Here is a 20118-nt window from a genome sequence, read left to right on the forward strand (position 1 = left end):
CGTGACCAGGAGATGTCAGGGTAAAGGCTCAAGAACTCTTGGAGTTTCGGGAACAATTTCAGATCCCCTACTTTGGGTTCAGCATTGAATATTACCTCCTGGCCCAGCGTAGTGAGGAAGGTGATTTAGTATCAAGTACCTCTGGGGAGCTGGGAAGGTAGAGAGCTTGAGACTGGTTGATCCCCTATTTCTTTTGCCCTGACTGGTCTGGGAACTAGAATGAGGCTGTGGCTCTAAGTAGATAGATTTGGACCAGTGGTGGCGGAACAGGACCAGGCGGAGTCAAAGGATGACTTCATTAGACAATCAGACATTCAACTACCATCGTTGTTACGAATCACAGGTTCTCCATTGGATTATTTCTTCTTTGTGGGTCCAACTTAATACAAGGATTTTTTGGATTTTGAAAGGAGGGGAATATGGAAACTTCTTATTCAACTTCCTTTAGATGAAAATTCTAAGCAAGCAGCTAAAAATGCCACGTTGCTGTCTTCAGCACACCAGGTCTGATTCTTGTAGGTCCTGGTTTACTGGAGACAATGAGCATCTTGTGAGGACACTCTAGCCTAAAGCATATTGGAGAAGGGCTAGCTGGTGTTTCACGGCCATCAGATTGATTACCAAGAATTCAGAGTCACTAAAATGAAAATGGCCACTGTGTTTATTTATAAAAGTACTTCGTTGGTCTTCTAAGTTGAAGTTGATGACAGATGTGTTTTTAGAGAAAAAGTACAATCTCTAGGGACATAAGCATCTGTTCTTTCTCAGTCTTGCCTCCTAGGTTTGTACTTCATTTTTTACCCACACAAAGGGCTTTCTTTTTTCTACTGAATACCTGCAAATATGGGTGTAAATGACTAATATGGATTCTTGACAGTTTTACTGGAACAAAACTGGTGTTTTCAGCCTTTGATTGTCCATATCTGGCTGGCTCTGTGGGTGGTGTTGATTAGGCGTTTTTCGCCCAATAGTGCATGTGGAATTACAGTCCACTAAGTGAACTTGCCGATTGAAGTGATGACGCACAGCGTTTCCCTGGGGTCGTGGAGTTCATTTCTATGACCCAAATGTGCTGCTGTACTTTCCTTTGTTTTTCATGGTTATAAGAATTATTTCATGGAGGTAGACCTCAAGAATGTAAACGTCAAAGCATTTGAGTAAGGGTTCTCAAAGTGTAGTCCATGGACCCCTGGGAATTCCCAAGACTGTTTCAGAGGGTTCACAAGCTCAAAACTATTTTTATCATAATACTAAGACCTTATTTGCCTCTTTGGTTATGTTCGCATTTGCACTGATGGTGAGCAAAAGTGCTAGAGCCTATTACAGGTCAAGGGAATGGCACCAAAGTGGTCGTTGTATTGGTCACCACTGTGTACTCGCAGTTAAAACAAAAGGGCCATTTTTACTACAAATGTCTTTGATGAAGCTAAAAACTATTAGTATTTTATTAAAATCTTCCCCTTCAATACACATCATTTTAACATGGGAAGTATGCAAAACGAAAATCTGCTAAATGTTGAAATACAGTGGATATCTAAAGGAAAAACACTTATGTATTTATTTGAGCTGTGAGCTGAACCAACCACTTTTTTCATGGAATTCCATTTTTACTTGAAAGAATGACTGTAAGACAAATTATTCAGGCTTGGGCATTTGGCAGATATTTTCTCAAAAAAAAAAAAAAAAGAACATGTCACTTTAAGGAAAACAAATGGCAGGCTTTATTGCCAGTGATAAAATCTGAACTTTCATGTGAAAATTAGAATTTTGGCAAACTTTTATTTGCCACTATGAGTTTGACAGCTTTCTAACAGTTAAAGACTTTTCTGAAGAGGTAAGAGATGATATTAATAAATGTGATTTATTGTTGCTATTTGATAATGAAATATACTAACATTTGGAAGATCTGCCTAAATCAATATTTTCCAAATCACCACTGCATAGTATTACAAAAGTCATGTATGGGAATAATTTTCATTCAAAGTACAAGATATGGTTTTGAATTCCACATTAACAAACCTTTAAGATTGTTTAATTTTAGTATAGTACCAAAAAAGAGCAATTACAATGATATGAAATGGTTATTAAAATCCTCTTCTATTTTTTAACTACATGTCTGTGTAAGGCTGGATTTTCTTTATATATTGCATGCAAAACAACATTTGCAATAAATGGAAAGAAGCAAATAGGAAAACCCAATATCTTATAGTAGGCCAGACATTAAAGAGATTCACAAAAAGGTAGAACAGTGTCATTTTTCTCACTGATTTTTTTTTGTTTGTTTTGGGAAGTATAGTTATTTTTCATAAAAATGTTTTATGTTAATGTAATGGATTTTTGCTATTTTAAAATGAAAAAGTTCTAAAAATTTCTCAGTTTTAATTTCTAATACAGTAAATATTGATAATTAGATATAATCCATGTAAACAAAAACTCTTTGGTAGGTTCAGCAATTTTTAAGAGTCTAAAGGGATCCCGAGATCGAAAAGTTTGAAAACCATTGGTTTAAGCTAAGTTTTCCACATATGGCACAGATTAGGAATCCATATCTAGTTTAAATATAAAACAAATCATTTTTCACTTTTTTTTTTATTTTCTTAGTATTGCCATTGTCCTTTGGTTCCTGTGTGTCTGTCCAGAAATTCTCGTAAGGTATCTTTGTTGCCCCCCAATCTAGAGGCTCCCAGATATGCACATTGCCCACCTGGGAGGAAGCACCAACCACGGGCTCCACCCACCTGAAGGGAAAGAGAGGAGCTTGTGAGCAGTTAAGGACAAAATGTCATTGTCTGTCACATCTGGCTAACTCTTTCATATGGAAAGATGGACAGCTAGCTGGGGATATGGTGATTAGCCTGAATGATTCTGTGTGAGACCTCTTTTATCTAAAGACAGAACTGGAATTTGGAAGAGTATTTATGAGTTCAATATCGAGAATATCATCAACATAATGGAATATTAAATGGACAATAAAATGTTCATTACAGAAAATCATGAAAACTGCTTGCTAGGATTTCAAGTGGGGAAGGTAGCTACCCAAAGGCATTGCAATCTATCAACAAAAGCTGTAATTATTTATTAGAAAAAGACATTGTGCTAGGCACTGGGGACACAGTGGTAAACAAAAGACACAGTCCTTGACTGTAGATATAAAATTATGTACCCATGTTGAGCCATACTTGAAGGTCATGAGTAAAAATCAGAATAAGATTAATGGGGAAGTTGCTTCAAATCTCTCACACTTTGAAAAATATTGTTGTTTTGTTTATATTATTATTTTAATTTCAATATCAGAGAAATGAAGGGCTAGAGATGGGTGTGAAATTCATGCTATTTCAGCCCCTGCCTCTTTAAAACACCAGACACAAGTGGAGGAGAGGCACTGGGGAGCGCACTGATCCTTCTGGCTGCTCCCAGCCCGGCGTCCTTGCCTGATCCCCAAAGCTCCTTCCTTGTTTTATTCTGTTTCTGAAGCTCCTTGACCTAACCTAGCACAGCGCTGCCCAGTCACAGCCTCAATTGTGGTCCCATGAAGTACCACCCAAAGGGAGCTTACAGGGGTAAACAAGCCTTTTCCTTGGATTTTTGTTTCTGCCATTACCGCCTACTGGGGATTCTATAAGGGTTCTATTTGTTTACACTGTGTCACTTTTTTAAGGCCACCCAGAAGCAGGGATTGAGGGGCAAGTTTACTAGGCAAAAAAAAAGACAAGAGAAAGATATCGCTAAAATATGTCTCAGTATGTTCTACAAGTACCCATTTTAAAGGCATGGAAACCACATATCCCACATAGTCTGCCTGGGGAATTTGTAGCCAGCTATGTTTTCAGAGGATGTGGGAGGTAGTGTTTTCATACTATGGTATTTATAAATATTCCAGAAATGCCAGACGTTGGTAGGGTGACCTGGTTTATAGAATTGGAAAAGGTCTATGTTGAAGCCTAGAATTTTTTTTTCTATAGTAAAATGTGTAAAAGTTCCAAAAAAAAATAAAGATAATCATGAAAAAAACAGAAACAACATGAATGGGAATCCTGAGATAGCTTGTATTGACAGCATCCTTCAAAGAAGCAAACAAAAAAACCACTGTCAAAGTGCTTTTTGGGATCTATAAAAATACAATCTTAAATTGAATTTGAAGGGCATATTATTTAATATAGTATTTATGGGGAGGAGAGAAAGCTTTGGGGAATAGAATTGATTGCTCAATTAAGGAATATTGATTGCTCAGTATTGGAACTTGCTAACCAAAAATTGTCGCCAAGAAATTTGGGCCAAGGAGGAAGGATCCTATGGCTGTAGATACTTAAGAGAGACCTACAGTAGTAAATTGAAGTTGGCTAGCATTTTCCAAATTGTGTTCTTCATTATATTGTCCCAGAATATGCTTATGTGCCATAACAAAAGTGTTCTATGGTCAAATCAGTTTGAGAAACACCATATCCTATATTTTCCCCATCGGATATCCATATGCATTAAAGGAGAAGAAAAGTCCTGCAATAAAGGAAACCTATTTAACACAACCTTATTCATTTCTTTCTAGGAGTCTTGTGTCATGGAACCCCTATTAACCTCTTATGGAACAGGATTCCACAAAGTACTAGTTTAGGAAATGCTATAGGATATTATTGAGTATAAATTCCTTTGATGTTTTTGATGGAAAGATTTGGTCAATCCAGATAATTCTTCTAGTGCCTCTGAAAGAAGACTGAGGAAAACGTTGTCATACGTCGGTAAAAACTTGCCGTCTTTCCATCTGGCTAATTCCTTCATGTAGAAAGATGGACAGCCAGCTGTGGCTATGATAATTAGCCTGAGGGATTCTGTGTGCTAAAAGTCATGGCCTTCTATTTCATCCTTCCCTCTAGAGCACAGATGGATCGTGGTTATGGCACCCACAAATGCTGTTTTTTATATTTTAAAAAAAATGGTTATACAGTGACCTACTATATGTGTGCGGTTGCCTCACGTATTCATAGGGAACACAAGCCTATTTGTGGCATTGGAGCAAGGGAACATGCCAGCATGTGTTACTTTCTGTAGTGAGATGAAATGCTTATCCCTACCAACCCCAAAACACCCCCCTCCTTAGGAAAACAAACATTTGCAAGCTTATTTTATTAAATCTGCGTCGAACTTACATAAATATATTGTGACAGCACCTGTCATACGGCATATATCAAGAAAGTGCTTTGAAACTTTATGCAAATACATGAGCAATGTATACACTACTGTATACCGCAAAGACTACTCCATGTGTTGCTGGTGCCAAGGAAAACAAATGTTCTCCAGCTAACTCACAGGAAAAGTTACCACAGCCCTGTACCTTTCACAGCCCTGTTCTCTTGGCCAGTGAAACTTAGCTTTGAATGGCTAATCCTAAAGAGAGCAGGGTGGGGTGACGGTGCCAAAGGTTCATTTATTGGTAACTTTTATAGATCAAGTACTGTGCTGGGCACTTTCAGTACATTCACTCGTAAAATTTTCACAACAGCTTTGTGAGGAAAATGGCATTATTTGGTAATAAAATAACCAAGACTCAGATTAAATACATTGCCCAAGGTCACTCATTTATTAATTTATGGAGCTGGATGGGATTCAAAATTAATTTGACCCTAAATATTTGTAAGAGCTAACACTTTTTTTTGTGTGTGTGTGAAGAAGATCAGCCCTGAGCTAACATGCATGCTAATCCTCCTCTTTTCTGCTGAGGAAGACCGGCTCTGAGCTAACATCTATTGCCGATCCTCCTCCTTTTTTTTTCCCCCAAAACCCCAGTAGATAGTTGTACGTCATAGTTGCACATCCTTCTAGTTGCTGTATGTGGGAGGCGGCCTCAGCATGGCCGGAGAAGCGGTGCCTCGGTGTGTGCCCGGGATCCGAACCCGGGCCCCCAGTAGCGGAGCACACACACTTAACCGCTAAGCCACGGGGCCGGCCCTGTAAGAGCTAACACTTAATGACCACTTATTATGCACCAGGCACTGGGCTAAAAGCTTTATCTCCATCTTCTTGTTCTTTACACCATCTCAGTGGTACTGGGGCCTGTTGTTTTTCCTAATTTACAAATGAAGAAACTGACGCTTAGAGAAGTGAAGTAACTTTGGGCAAAGTAGTGAGGGATAGAACTGGGGATCTGAAGGAGTTCTTAACCCCTGTGGTCCGTTCCTTTGAATCATGTGGGTTTCCAGTTTTCCTTCTTGATTTTGGATCTGGAAGCTTTCCTGAGTTTCCAGCACAGATCTGCTCATGTCTTCATGGACTAGGATTTCATAAACATTTACAAAAGTCATTATTTCCCCTCAAATTTTTGATTCATCACCCATTTATCTGGAGTTTGGTATCATTTCCACATCCGTAGATATTGTTATTTCTACAACTCTAGTAATAGATCACATTTGGAGTTTTGAGAATATTTCAGTGCAGAGACCTCACATCTAAGTATCAGATGAAGGAAATGACCTCTTTCTGAAGACTTGCAGGCTTTAGCCTAGAATATTGGGAACATGTATAACTGGGGCTCTCCCTCTTCATTCCTGTGTACCCTTTGGAGTTGGGAATGTTTGAGAATAGAATCATTTACAATGTTTGCTGTGAACAATTTTGGTGCTGGTACCACTCCCTTCATTTCCAAGTTTTAAGAACTCTTCTGCTTTTTAACGTAAAACCCATTAGACCCTTTGAGAGCTATGGGTTTTGAATCCTTATCCTCTTGTGGCCTCCCAAGTTCCCTCACCATGGCATGTTTTATTACTGTTATAATGAGAGCAGCCCTTTTCCAGGCAGAGTTAATCCAAGAGAATGGGCCACTTGTGATTTCAAAATTAGAGTCTGACTGGGGCGGGGGTGGGGTGGGGTGGGGCGGGGTTTGCAAAAGAGGGACCAAGAATTGAGCCTAAATGTTACCTCAGGCCAGACCAGTTAAAAGGCTCAGTAGATCATACGCTTTGTCCTAGACCACTGGAAACACCTTCCAAGAACAAAAACACAAAATAATCATGCACGTGAATGTTCATGTGGTGTATGTTAGGTAAAATGTATAACATAAATGTAAGTGTGTTTTCCGCCTTAGCAATTTTTGGAGGAGAGATGGAGGCATTTTGTTTTGGAGTCTCATCCACAGAGTCCCTAAACAGATCTTATCAGATAGCTACTTAGAACAGATAAAAATTTTATGTCTTATCTAAAAATTAAGAGAAATACTTTACTACAAGGGCAATATCCAGAAGCTACACACTTGTGAATATACCAAACATTCTTCATATCACAAATATATTCAACCAATCAGAACTAACAATGTTCTGATCATGAGTTGGTCATATACTTTGAGCTACTGGTTTATATCATTTCTCTGAACTTGACAACCACACTGTAGTTAGTACTGGTTGATGAGGCTATTTATCAATAACACAGATCAATTTGAAAAGTGATTTTCTGGATTTCTTGATCAAAAAAGGGCTAGATATTCCACTTTCAGTATGTAAACTTTCACTTAATCTGCCTGTTTTCAAGATATTGCCATCATCCTCCAGTTGGCCTGGTATAATAAAATGGTGGATATTTCTGAACCGCTGCCTCCCTGAGTCCTGGACATTTGCCCCCAAAAATATTCCCCTTCAATGCTGGTCTTTAAAGAGAGCTCCTGGGCATGTTCTGAGTGGTTTGTCTCTGGTCCACTCACCGCTGAAGTCCTGAGAGCTGTTTTAAGTGGATTGGCCTTCCACTGATTTCCAATCAAAGGTGGCCTTCCACTCCTCTTCTATTAGTTTCACAGGAACCATGGAGACTGTCCTTGGTTTCCATTGAAACATTTAGGGTAGTTCTGGCAAGTACTTGAACTTCTGTCCTAGCTATGGCCTATAAAAACCAGTCATGAATTGCTGTTCTTTCTGTATTGTTTTCTGAAATAAGGTACTAATCATGTTGTTTAGGTAGAAATTTCTTCTGTTCCTTTTAATGAGGTTAAGGATTTAAACTGTCTAGTCCTGTGGTTCTCCATCTTTCTTGAAGAAAAAACCCTGAGCATGTTGTCACAGTTATGGGTTCCTAAGCATGTTGTCACAGTTATGGAGTTGTCATCCAGCCAACCTCATACAGGACCAGACAAGCTTTCCACCCAGCTGCTGCCTCACTGAGGTTCCTACTCCTTTCTGGCCTCTCTGCAACACATTCTGGCCAAGATTACAAGACAATGGTTATAAATTTGGCCTGGTATTATTCCAGGAGAAACTCAATTTAATATAACTCATTGTTTCTATAAGAGACCAAGCACTTTCTCCTTCTGTGTGGCCAATATATGAATCCATTTCTTAGAGAATATACCTATGCCTCGTCTATAAGTGCTATTTTATGTTGCCCAATGCTGGACATCGATGGCCAGTCTTCCTAGCAAGTCAGAGTTCATGGTAGAGGAAATACCATTTTCCTGGTCTGGATAAGAGTCCATCTTCTGCCGTGTCTGTCTGCCGTGGTTTACTCTGGCACTGCCACCATTTTTCCAGGGACTTTGCTTCTCAGCCTGGCGTGGCTGCTACTTCCACCCTCTTTGATTGAGGATTGCCAATAATATCCTGGAGGCCACCAATGCCAAAGCAGTGTGGAGGGGAAGCGGGAAGGACCAATGTCACTTTCTGTTTTGTGTGTTTTACTCAATGATAGGAATCCCAAATCACTGGGGCCTGTACTTGAATACTTCACAGAGGTTTTAGTGACACAGTTTTTTTAGACTTTACTTTCAGCATCTTTCTCCCCTAGGACCAACAAGGGCACCCTTGGCACTGGACTTGGGATGAGTTGAGTGACAGTTGCCAAGTCACATTCACAACAATGCCTTCCTTCTGTAACTAGGCTCAGTAACTGGTGATTCTATTGTGCTGCATCTCTTTCTCCATTAGGATGGATTTTTTTCTTATGAGAAGCCAAACAGGTGAACTTCTGCCTTTCGCTGGACTTGCCCAGACATGTCAGAACGCTGGCTTTGGCTCAAACGGGAACTCCCCACCCCTGCTATTTCCAACAGCCTGCATACTTCTTTTCTTTTGATCGTATTTGGCCTAGATTACAATCATCCCAAGAGCTTGCCAAGATTGGGTTGCAGCCTGATTGTTTCAGAACACAAACTTAGAATTGTTTGACAAGATCAATACCAAGGGACATCACCAGTTTGCGTGAATAGAGCCAGAAACCTCTAGTCTTCCTGGACAGTGTCCCTTGATGGAGGCCAGAGTATTTATAGGACTCTATGGTATTTTACTTACAAAATTTTAGATTTTTTAGAATTTTAGGAAATTGTCACCTGATACAAAATAGAGAACTACACATATATACTGAATGGAGATTTTGAAATTTTTCATTTAAAGACCATAGTGTCTAACGTATAAAAACTCAAATATTTATTTAATGGGCAAATGAAATTCAAAATGCTGTGACTAGTCAACTGCTATTCAGAAGTTAAAATAAAGTTTAATTGTAATCTTATTTTTCAATAGTGGGTTCAGAAGTACTATATTTACGAAATATCTTAAAGACTTCTAAGTTTGTCAATACAATGAGAGGATCCAGACATGTCTTAAATAAGACTAATTCATTTCGAAACAACCAATTTGTGTGTACCTCAGGAAACCTCACTGGAGCACAAACATTTTTGAGTTATTTTCGGCTTTCACTGACAATCCAAGAAGTATGTGTTTAACTGAAAACCAAACACTTCTGATGTTACCATGTTCTCATTGTGGAGCTAGGAAGACAGAGGCACTTGTGGAAGACAGAAGAAATATTAACATGGCTTCTGCCCTCCATGAACTCTCAACCTAGCTTGGGACAAAGGATAAATCCAAATGAAACATTATGGAAACAAAGTGAAACAATATATAATGCATGTAGTATACATAAACTATTTTGGGTAGCCAAAACACTTAACGGTCAACAGAAAGGTTTTAGAGAACCAGTTCATCAGTGATGCTTGGGTTTCTGTCTCTACAGGTTGGTATTCCTAGAGACTCTTGCCTCCATCAAAATCCTTGTGGCTTCCTCCTTAGTGCATCTCCAGCTTTGCTGCGGTTTAGACAGTCTGGGGAACATGAAAAGTGCCCTTTCTCCTGCACAATGGTGTTATTTCCTTCCTTTCAGGAATGGCTCATAACTCATAGGAGGCGTGAGTTCTGAATGATTGTTCTTTTCATCTCCCTGGAAACAGGCCAGACTGTAGATAAAGCGTTTGATGTGTCAGCAGTAGGCTTGTAACAGCTTTGACTCTTACATGATGATGAAAGGTTGAACTTTGATAAAAATGGCAAGAAAAGGAAAAGGGCTTGTTTTCTTTCTTTTTCTCTCTTTTGGGTGGGAGTTGAGAAACATCCTACCAGGGTGGTCTACAAGGTCTCTGAGAATCTGAAATATTAGGAGGGGGTTCTCTGCTGGATTTATTTGTTTATTTATTGATTGTTCTGAGAGGGAACACCCATACTCACTGGCATGGCAGGGCTGATTCTCAGGGTCCTTATCAGCAAGCCCCTACCTCTTTACTTAGTGAGCCCAGGAAAGGGTATCACGTTCCTCAGGGCAGATCACTTATGTTCCAGCCATCCCTCAGCACCTGCTTTCAGACCCCAAACAAACCAGGGCTGGCAAATCGATTCCGATTCCCAAGGCTTTCTTCACCCCTCGGTTCCCAGGGCATTTGTTCAGAGATCTCAACTGAGTGTGGTCCCATAGGGTGGTCTTATCTTCCTGCTTCTAAAATAGACAAAGAAAGGAGTCAAGTATTTGTGGACACCCAGAACCAGTCAGAATTTGCCTGATATGGTATCCCAGTCTTATCAGTGATTTGTGTGTGTATCTGCCTGTGTGGAAAGCTGGCTTTGGGGAAGAGGAAGAATTTCTGAATTTTCTTTTTCAAAGCAAAAACATTAAAACAACCAAAACGAAAGCCAACCTTGCCATTCAGCTAAGTGACAAGAAAGAACTAAGAACAAGGACTCAAAGAAGAAGATAGATGAATTTTACCTTTATATGAGGCTACAGCAAACACAATAGTGAACCCCCCTTTTATAATGGAGTGAGTGAATCAATAGTAAACACATATACATCACCTATTTATTTATGAATCTAATGTTTATTTCATAAAATTATGACCTTTGGTTCTGCCTTTGTGTGCCCTTGAAGTCCAGTGCTGTCTCCATAGCTGGGCTGGGCCTCCTCACATAGCAGCTGCTGAAAGCTGGCCTTGAGCTGCGCTGTCAGTGGGCTAAGGCCTCACTGTGGTGCCATGCAAACCCTCTGATGAGGCCAGTGCAGCCACTTTTCTACAATCTTCTTCAAGTGTCTTTGAATATGATGAACACAGTCGAACTCTTTGGGAGTCATATGTCTGGCCATCAGAGGACATGGAAGTCTCTACAGGGCTCACCAGCATGGGCCAGAGGATGACTGGCCAAGTCGCACAGCTTGGGGGGAACTTCAATTTAGGGGATTACTTCTGTCCAGCAGGGCTGGTCTGTGTGTCTGAAGAGAGCTGTTGGAAAACCAGGTGGTTTTCCTACTTCATTAACACCCAGAAAGTTGCTCCTGAAGATGTCCATCAGCTCTTAGGATTTGCCTATAACAATAAAGAAAGAGTGACTAAGATGAGAAACTCAGATTGTCTGGTTTGAATGTCACCTTCTAAAAGGTATAATGATATAACTAGAGATGAGCATAGGAAGAACAAACAAGAAGTGGATGTGAACTTATTCGGGTCAGCAACCATGTGGCCAGGATTTAAACTGAGATTTTTGGCTATCTTTTCCTTTCTGAAAAACATGGAAAAACTAACTTTTTCAGTGAGGGAACGGCTGATAGAACAGGTTATTTTAGTGTGTTGTAGTGACGTGAGGCCTGAAATATTGCATTTGGAATTGCGCAGTGATATTAAATATCATTTCTTTAATAATAATTGTGGTAGGCAGAATAATGTACTCCCTGACCCCCAAAATGTCCATGTCTTAATCCCTAAAACCTGTGACTGTTACCTTATATGGCAAAAGGGACTTTGCAGATGTAATTAAGTTAAGGATTTTGAGATGAGGAGATCATCCTGGATTATCTGGGTGGGCCCTCTTACAAGAGTCCTTAAAAGGGAGCTAGGAGGGTTAGAGTCAGAGGAGATGTGATGATGGAAGCAGAGGGCCAGAGTCAGAGAGACCTGAAGATGCTATACTGATGGCTTTGACAATGGAGAAAGGAGGCCATGAGCCAAGGAAGGCAGCCAGCCTCTAGAAGCTGGAAAAGACAAGGAAACAGATTCTTCCCTAGAGTCTCTAGAAGGAATGCAGCCCTGTTGACACTTTAATTTTAGCCCAGTGAAGCTGATTTTAGACTTCTGACCTCCAGGACTGTAAGATAATAAATGTGTGTTAAGCCACTAAGTCTGTGTGGTAGTTTGTTACAGCAGCAATAGGAAACAAAAACAATAATATAACCAACAATACAATTGGACTTAGAAACATTAATTGATGGGACAAATAAAAGGAATTTGTTTCAGGCTTGATTCTTAAGACAGAGCATCAGGTCATGGTTTTCTGAATAAGCAGTGAAGGACAAAGGGTTTTTGTTTTTGTTAGCCCAGTGGGCACTTCTTAGGGGTCATTGTTCAAGATTTTCATGGGACAAAATAGGTATCTTGGTCATGTGTTGCTGACATGTCCTTAACTCTGTGTGTAGAATCAAAGTTGAGTTTTGTTTTATCACTTGGAAACAAAAACCCATGTATAGTGTAATGTTCAGGTTTTGTGGGTGAAAAGTTTCCAGAATCCTCACAAATTGTGATGATAAAGCCTGCATTGGTCTCAGCACAGATGCCTTGGTGAAGCACAATTCAACCCTGTCAACCTCAATCACAACTCCATCCCCACTCCTGCTCCCCCAACCCTCATCCTTCACAAGCCTGAATTAGAGTGGCCTCCAGCCACCAGAGAGGTGAAATGGGGCCTGGGTTGTCTCTCAGAGAAAACTCCTCCACCTGAAAAGTGTGCTCCATCATTCAGAACCATGTCTCGAGCACATGTCATAAGCTATGATGTGTGCTAGCTGCTGGAGGAACTAACAAGATAAATAAGCCTTAATCCCTGTTTGCTGGAAGCTCATGTTAGTGAGGCATTTTGCAAAATGCAGTGCCTTGGACACCAGCATTCAATTCATCTGGGAAAGTTATTAAAAATGTGGGTTCCTAGACTGTGCCTTGAGAAAACATTGGTCTAGTGCAGTGCTTCTCAACTGGGAGTGGTTTCGTCCCTCAGGGACATCTGGCAATATCTGGAGACATTTCTGTTTGTTACAACCAGGGAATGAAGGGTGATACTGGCATCTAGTGGATAGAGGCCAGGGATACTGCTAAACATCCTACAATGCACAGGCTGGCCCCCTAAAACAAAGACTCATCTGACCCAAAATGTCAATAGTGCCAAAGCTGAAAAACCTTGGTCTAGTAGGTAAGTCTCACAAACACACACACGAATTATTACACCATGGTGGTATATACATATATGCCAATGTATTGTGTGTGTGTGTGTGTGTGTGTGTGTGTGTGTGTCTATAAATGCCTTTTTCTTTCTCTCTCTCTCTGAGTGGGCTCATCACCCCCTAAAATTTGGGGTGTCCTCACTCCCTTTGTCCACTCTGCTTCTCCTTCCACAGCCCAACAGCTCACTTGCTGCCCCTTCTCTGCTTTAATTTCCTGTTCTGCACTGGCCAAGAACAGGGGAAGCCAAGTACCAAGACCTTTACCCCTGCAAGTAGCTGTCATGCTCCAAAACTTTACCAAAATAAATTTCCAGGTCAAAGAGAGGCATGGCTAAGGACATGTTTTCTTCTTGAGGTTTTTTGACCCAACTTCTAATTCAGAGTGGATTCTCTGCTCACAAATCAGCTTTGCACCACTGGCTGTTGTGATGTCAGAATTATGGGTCACGCATAAACTCTTTGTACTCAAGATGTATTTCTCCCCTACACTAGCCTCTCCAGTTTTTCTCTTCCCTTGTTCCCACCTTCATCTAGAATCAATGGAGAACTCCATTCTCTTCAAAGAATTGAACATTGGAAAACAAATCGCTCTAGAATGTGGTGGAGTGTGACTGATGGGTTGTAACTGGTTAGAAATGCACTGCTCTGCTTCCTACCTCCTGTTAGGGGGCCAGGCTCTGCATCCTAGTTAAGGGATGAGTGCCGTGTCACATGCGACAGGACGGTTTCCAGCCCCCAAATCTCAGCAGTCCTCATAGGTGGGAGAAGCATCCTGCATGCAAATGGCTGTGGTTTTATCATCTTGCACTCATCACTATATTCAAAAAGATAGATTTTTATTATGCAACAAAATTGCTGCTCTAGGGTAAACTTTGACACAAAGCATTTGTGTTCTTGACTGAATCAGCTAAAACAAAAATAAGGAGACAGAAAATAGAGCTGAGACAAGTTTCATGTCTTTCTTTTAAAAACAGCTACTTTCGGAGAAGCAATTGGATATGCAATTAGAAAAAATGACCACCTCTAAAGAACAAACTTGTCTTTCCAAGGAAAGGCAAATGGTGAAAATCACAACTCACCAGTACTATGTAAGCTCCTAGCATTCCTTTCCTTGTTGAGAGTATAGGCATTAGTTCCTATGTATTTTAACCAGCTAGAAATTTTAAAACATTTAACAAAATACCCGGGATCCTAGGAATTTTACCAGCTTTACAGGTTGAAGTTGAGTGTTGCTTTTTGGAGTATCAGCACCAAAAAACATTTAGTTAATATCTAAAATGTGCAAAACCCAAGGAGATAGAAAGGTAAGCAGATGCAGACAGCCCTGAACTATGCCATCTCATCAGCATCCTGCAGTTAGGGCGGTCTGAAAAATTCCTCTGAATTCTAGAGCTCATCGTATGTGGTGGCTCTTCCTTTCATTCAGCACATTTACTGAGATGTTTCCTCCAGCCCAATGCTCTCCTGGATATTAGACTCAAAGGACTAGTCCCTGCTCCCATGATAGTCTAGCTTGGAGGCAAAACCAACATCGTCTTGCAGGGTTAAACTTTTACGTATGCATCAAATATACAGGAGAACAGATGAGAAAAGAAGAGATATGGGAAGATGGAGGAGGTTACTAGGGAATAAAGGGATCTAGAAAGCCTCACAGATGAAAAGAAGCTTGAGATAGACCTTGAAAGAAGCAGGATTTCCACAGGGGTCAGTGATGGGGGGAGAGAGGGAAAGAGGTATGTATAAAGAAGCTGGGGGCATACGATGTGCTTGGGGATAACAAAGAAATAAGATACACTGGAGGGCCGGCCCAGTGGCTTAGCGGTTCAGTGCGCACGCTCCGCTACTGGCGGCCTGGGCTCGGATCCTGGGCTCGGATCCTGGGCGCGCACCGGCGCACTGCTTGTCCGGCCATGCTGAGGCCGCGTCCCACATACAGCAACTAGAAGGCTGTGCAACTATGACATACAACTATCTACTGGGGCTTTAGGGAAAAAAAAAAGAAGGAGAAGGATTGGCAATAGATGTTAGCTCAGAGCCGGTCTTCCTCAGCAAAAAGAGGAGGATTAGCATGGATGTTAGCTCAGGGCTGATCTTCCTCACACACACACACAAAAAGATACACTGGAACCTTCTCCATGTTGGAGTTGGGAGGAAAGAAGATTATGGGGTATCTTGGCAAAGTAGGCTAATGTGATAATATAGAACTAAGGCATCTGAGTGTTTCAATGCAACAAAATGTATTTCTTGCTCATTTGACCACTTATTGCAGGTGTTTGGTGGGTACATTTCCATATGGTGACTCAGGGAAGCAAGCTTTTTCTATTTTTTGCAAAGTTCTTGATGTCTCCTCCATAAATCCATAAATTCCTCCATAAGGAGAGTGATTTTTGTATGTTATATTCACTGCTGTATCCTCCGCATGTGGTAGGCCTTAAACAAATATTTGATCAAATAACGAAGTGATGGATGGATGCTGGAAAGGATTCCTGGACATATTGAGCCTTCCAGGATGGATTAGTGGAAAAGAGTTGAGGCAGGGAAGCCGATTAGAAAGTGATTGTGATAATCTCATAGAGCCTGGGTTAGTGCACTTACGGTAGGAATTAGCGCATTTTTAGAAGCAGAAATGTTTACTTCTGCTATTTTAAGCTTCTTAGTTTACAGCATAGCCAGATCTTATGGTTTAACCAGAGTCCCTGCTGAGTTGAAATCATAGAAGCAGGTTGTGAGCTGAAAGGGCCTGGGACTTTCTTGGGAGGCACTAATTGGAATGCAGTCTCGGGACTTGGGCTCTGAGACAACACTGCAACCCAAACAAAATAAAACTCGGCTAAACCAGCAAACTCAGATTGGAGTTCAAGTTACTTTAATGGACTCCTGGGAAGCACAAAGTGCAGTTGTATTATGTATGCAAAATTCGCTCTTTGACCTTATTGTAAGGAAAATTATTGGAGTACACATAATCCTTTGCCCGCTTTCCAAAGTGTTGGACAAGTTAACTCCTATGCAATTATGCAATATTATTTCAAAATTTTAACTTTAAAATATGCTTGAAAAATAAATACTGATCCAACAAGAACAGAGACTATCGATGAAAAGAATGTGTTCTCTGTGCACCTAAGAGAAGCCAACACACAGGCAACCTCGTGTGGCCTGAAGCTTCAAGATTTTAGGAAGTTGCTTGCTGATGAATTTCTTTGAAATTAGAAGCTCAGGGCAGCATATGTTGTCCCTCTAGAGTTGACTTTTGTGGTTTATGTATAAGCTGGGGCAGACCTCAGAGTCTGACCTAGACTCACATTACGTGTCTCTGAAGTCTGGTGACAGGCCAGACTTTAGGATTCCGCAGAGTTGAGTGAGGAACCTCACAGAGAACAGCCAAGGATTCTTAGGAGATTTTGAGTGATTCTTGCTGATCTGGAAATAATGTAAAAACAACAGAAGAGCTTTTTGTGGTATTTTCATATGTTCTCTATTGGTTTCGGGGAAGAATCCAACATTAAAGTGGCTTAAAAATAATAAATATTTAAAAAGACATAATGTGCCCTACTCTTTTCATCCATCTCTACCAAAAGATAAACTATAATAATAAAAATAGTAAGAACAGGAAGGGAAAGCAGAAACAACAGGAGACAGCAGTATGCTCGAATGGGAATGGATATGACCCAGACGGCTAAGTCTGGTGTTCATGCAGAAAGTGGTGGAGAAGGTGTGAGGAAATGCTGTGAGGGAATCTTTCCCTCGTGAGGCCCAGGGCTCTTTGAGGTATGAGTTCCTCATTTCCTGAGGCCAGCTTGAGACAACAGGTAGTTGAGCGTCCACTATTTTGATTTCTAGCTCAAGTCCCAGAGAAGCCAATCCATTGAAATTCCATTTGCCTAGTCATCTATTTACCAAATTTACTGATTTTCTAAATAAATAAAAGCTTAATTATTCACAAATTTGATAGCAATTTCTATTGCACAGGATGGTTTTCACATGAGCCTTGCAAAGTTATTGGATGTAAATTGAGTGGAAAGCACTTTTTTTTTCCTGACCCAGCTTTCTGAAGATTCAGTTACAAAACTGCTGAGGCTGGAAAAACAGGCATCTCTGCCGAAGGATAGAGGAGGAGGAGTTGGCATACAGCATCATCACGTTCTAGAGGGGGGAGAGGGGCTGATGGGCAGAGATGGTGGAGAGGGATGCTGAGGTAAAGAAAGAAGGCACGAGGGGCTGGCCCGTGGCTTAGCGGTTAAGTGCATGTGCTCTGCTACTGGACAGCCTGGGTTGGGATCCCGGGCGCGCACCGACGCACTGCTTGTCCGGCCATGCTGAGGCCGCGTCCCACATACAGCGACTAGCAGGATGTGCAACTATAACATACAACTATCTACTGGGCCTTTGGGGAGAAAAAGGGGAAAAAAAAAAAAAAGGAGGAGGATTGGCAATAGATGTTAACTCAGGGCCAGTCTTCCTCAGCAAAATGAGGAATATTGGCATGGATGTCAGCTCAGGGCTGATCTTCCTCAAAAAAAAAGAAAAAAGAAGGAATGCGTGACAGAGGTAATGAGTGCTGGAGGACAGAAAGGGTTGAGAATGAGGGGCAGGAAAAATTATTGAAGGCTCTGGAACATCTCCCATGGGCCACTGAGGCTCTACCAGTCATTCTAATATCAATCGTCATATACCTTCTACTTAGTTAGGGATACAGATTAGATTAGCTTGGGGAATTCAGTGAAATTGTTCTTCTGAACATTAGCTTTCAGTGTATCCCTTTTCAGCAGATTGGCTGCTTCCTTTAATCTGAACCTTGTGGAGCCATCCCAGCACACCTTCAAGCTGTTGTGGAAAGGGAGGGCTTCCTGGAGGAAGATGTCTGCAGGACCTACAGAAATGGGGGTCTGAAAGAGGAGGAGATGTCTCAGTAAAACCCAAAGGGCTCCTTTGCTTGCTTGGGGGTTGGGAAAGGATGCCAGCTTGTCCTGGTTTGCCTGAGACTTTCCCGGTTTTAGTCCTGAAAGCCTCAAATTCCAGGCAAACTGAGATGGTTGGCTGGTCTTGAGAAGGAAGAAGATGAAGAAAGGTGGTGGCGAGTGTGGAGAGATGATGCTGTAATCATCTCTTTAGGGGCAGTCTTTTTGCAGGTACAATTTGTGCAGCCTACAGGGAAGATAAAAGGATGCTTGGGAGAAATTACATGGATCTGAGCAGCCACTCCAGGGGCCTAATAGCTGGGAAGGCCCTAGGTTTGTTCCAGATATCTTGATTATACAATATCCATGCACTTGCTTTTCTAAATGTACTTTCTCTCTCTCTCTCTTTTCTTCAGGGAGGCAGGACACAGTGCGTGCGAGAAGTTTGTCCCATTCTCTCCTGTCCTCAGCACCTTAGCCACATCCCCCCGGGACAGTGCTGCCCCAAATGTTTGGGTGAGTGACTGTTTTCAGGTAAAAGAACAATGTAATTGATTCTCAGTGTTTTCTGCTAAGAGTCTTCATCCACATTGTTATCTTGGTGTTCTCAAGATGTCCTATTTCATGGCTGGTTTGAGACAGCTACTTCTAATTACACGAGCATAAGGTGTGCACAGGGTTTGTCTCTTTTCTGATGCCTCCACAGAGGTTTCTTCTCCCTTGTCTTCCATTATATCTGTAGACCTGGTACACCAGACCACCTGGGATAATACACCCTTGTGGGGAGAACAGTACTGACAAAACTATCTTTAATTGGACATATGATGATAGGTAGGAATGTATTTTAAAGGCATTTGAAGTAAACACACAGAAGAATACAGACTAGTGTTACTTTTAGATACAAAAGCATGCAGGAAGATAACATGCCCAAAATGAGAGGTTTGGAAGGGAACAATGAATAATAGTCCAAAAAGGGAGTGTTAGCTATTTCTCCTTGAGTATTTACCATGTACTAGGCACCATGTGAAACACTTTATATGCTTTTTCTTGTTTAATTTTCTCAAGAAGCTGTGACATATAGGTACTAAATATATTAGATAATTCCAATGTGTAACATAGGTACTCATTAGTTTTGTTGTACTGAGGAGGAAGTAAATTCCCAGAGGGTGGCACAGCTAGTGAGTTCTGGAGTTGATACCTGGACATGAGTCTCTGTCATTCCTAAGCCTGGGCTATAACCTGCTGCAGCTCAACTTCCCCAGGGACACAGAGAGCAGCATGTGCGCTGCCAGCTGAAAGGAGACAACTGATGATGGGGAGTCTCTAGAGCATGAGATTCTTTGGCTTTTGTTTATAATCCATATATCGGCTTCTTCCATATGATCCCTAGGCCCTTGAGTTAGTTGAGGTCAGACTATTTAAGATTCAAATAAAAGTGGCTTGACCCATCATATGAATATAATAGAACATCCAGCAACCCCACTAGAATCTGCAGAGATCCTTGAGGGGGCTAATATTTTTCCTAGTCGAGCTTTGTGTTTCTGCACCTGCTGTTTTTCTCTCTTTGTTCCTGTCCTCTTCCTCGTCCTCTTCCACCTCCTTCTCATCCTGCTCCTCCTCCTCCTCCTCACCTCTTCCTCTTCCTTTTCTTCTTCTTCTTCTTCAACATCATTTTGTCCTTTCAGACACACCACCCGCCCAGTCTTTTCACATCCTATGGTGCTAT

The 20118-nt window shown here is 41.2% G+C and overlaps 1 protein-coding gene across 2 annotated transcripts in view; it reads left to right on the forward strand.

Annotated features, from left to right (window-relative positions):
* BMPER (BMP binding endothelial regulator) overlaps window positions 1-20118 on the forward strand; it is a 230473-nt gene that overhangs the window by 106434 nt on the left and 103921 nt on the right. For both annotated transcript variants that reach the window (XM_004418836.3, XM_087435327.1), the window contains exon 7: window positions 18809-18908. In XM_004418836.3, the coding sequence (XP_004418893.1) occupies window positions 18809-18908 (100 nt within the window). The remainder of the gene's footprint in view (window positions 1-18808; window positions 18909-20118) is intronic.

Source organism: Ceratotherium simum, chromosome 1 (assembly GCF_057802395.1).
Source record: "Ceratotherium simum simum isolate JZ-2026a chromosome 1, ASM5780239v1, whole genome shotgun sequence".
NCBI lineage: Eukaryota > Metazoa > Chordata > Mammalia > Perissodactyla > Rhinocerotidae > Ceratotherium > Ceratotherium simum.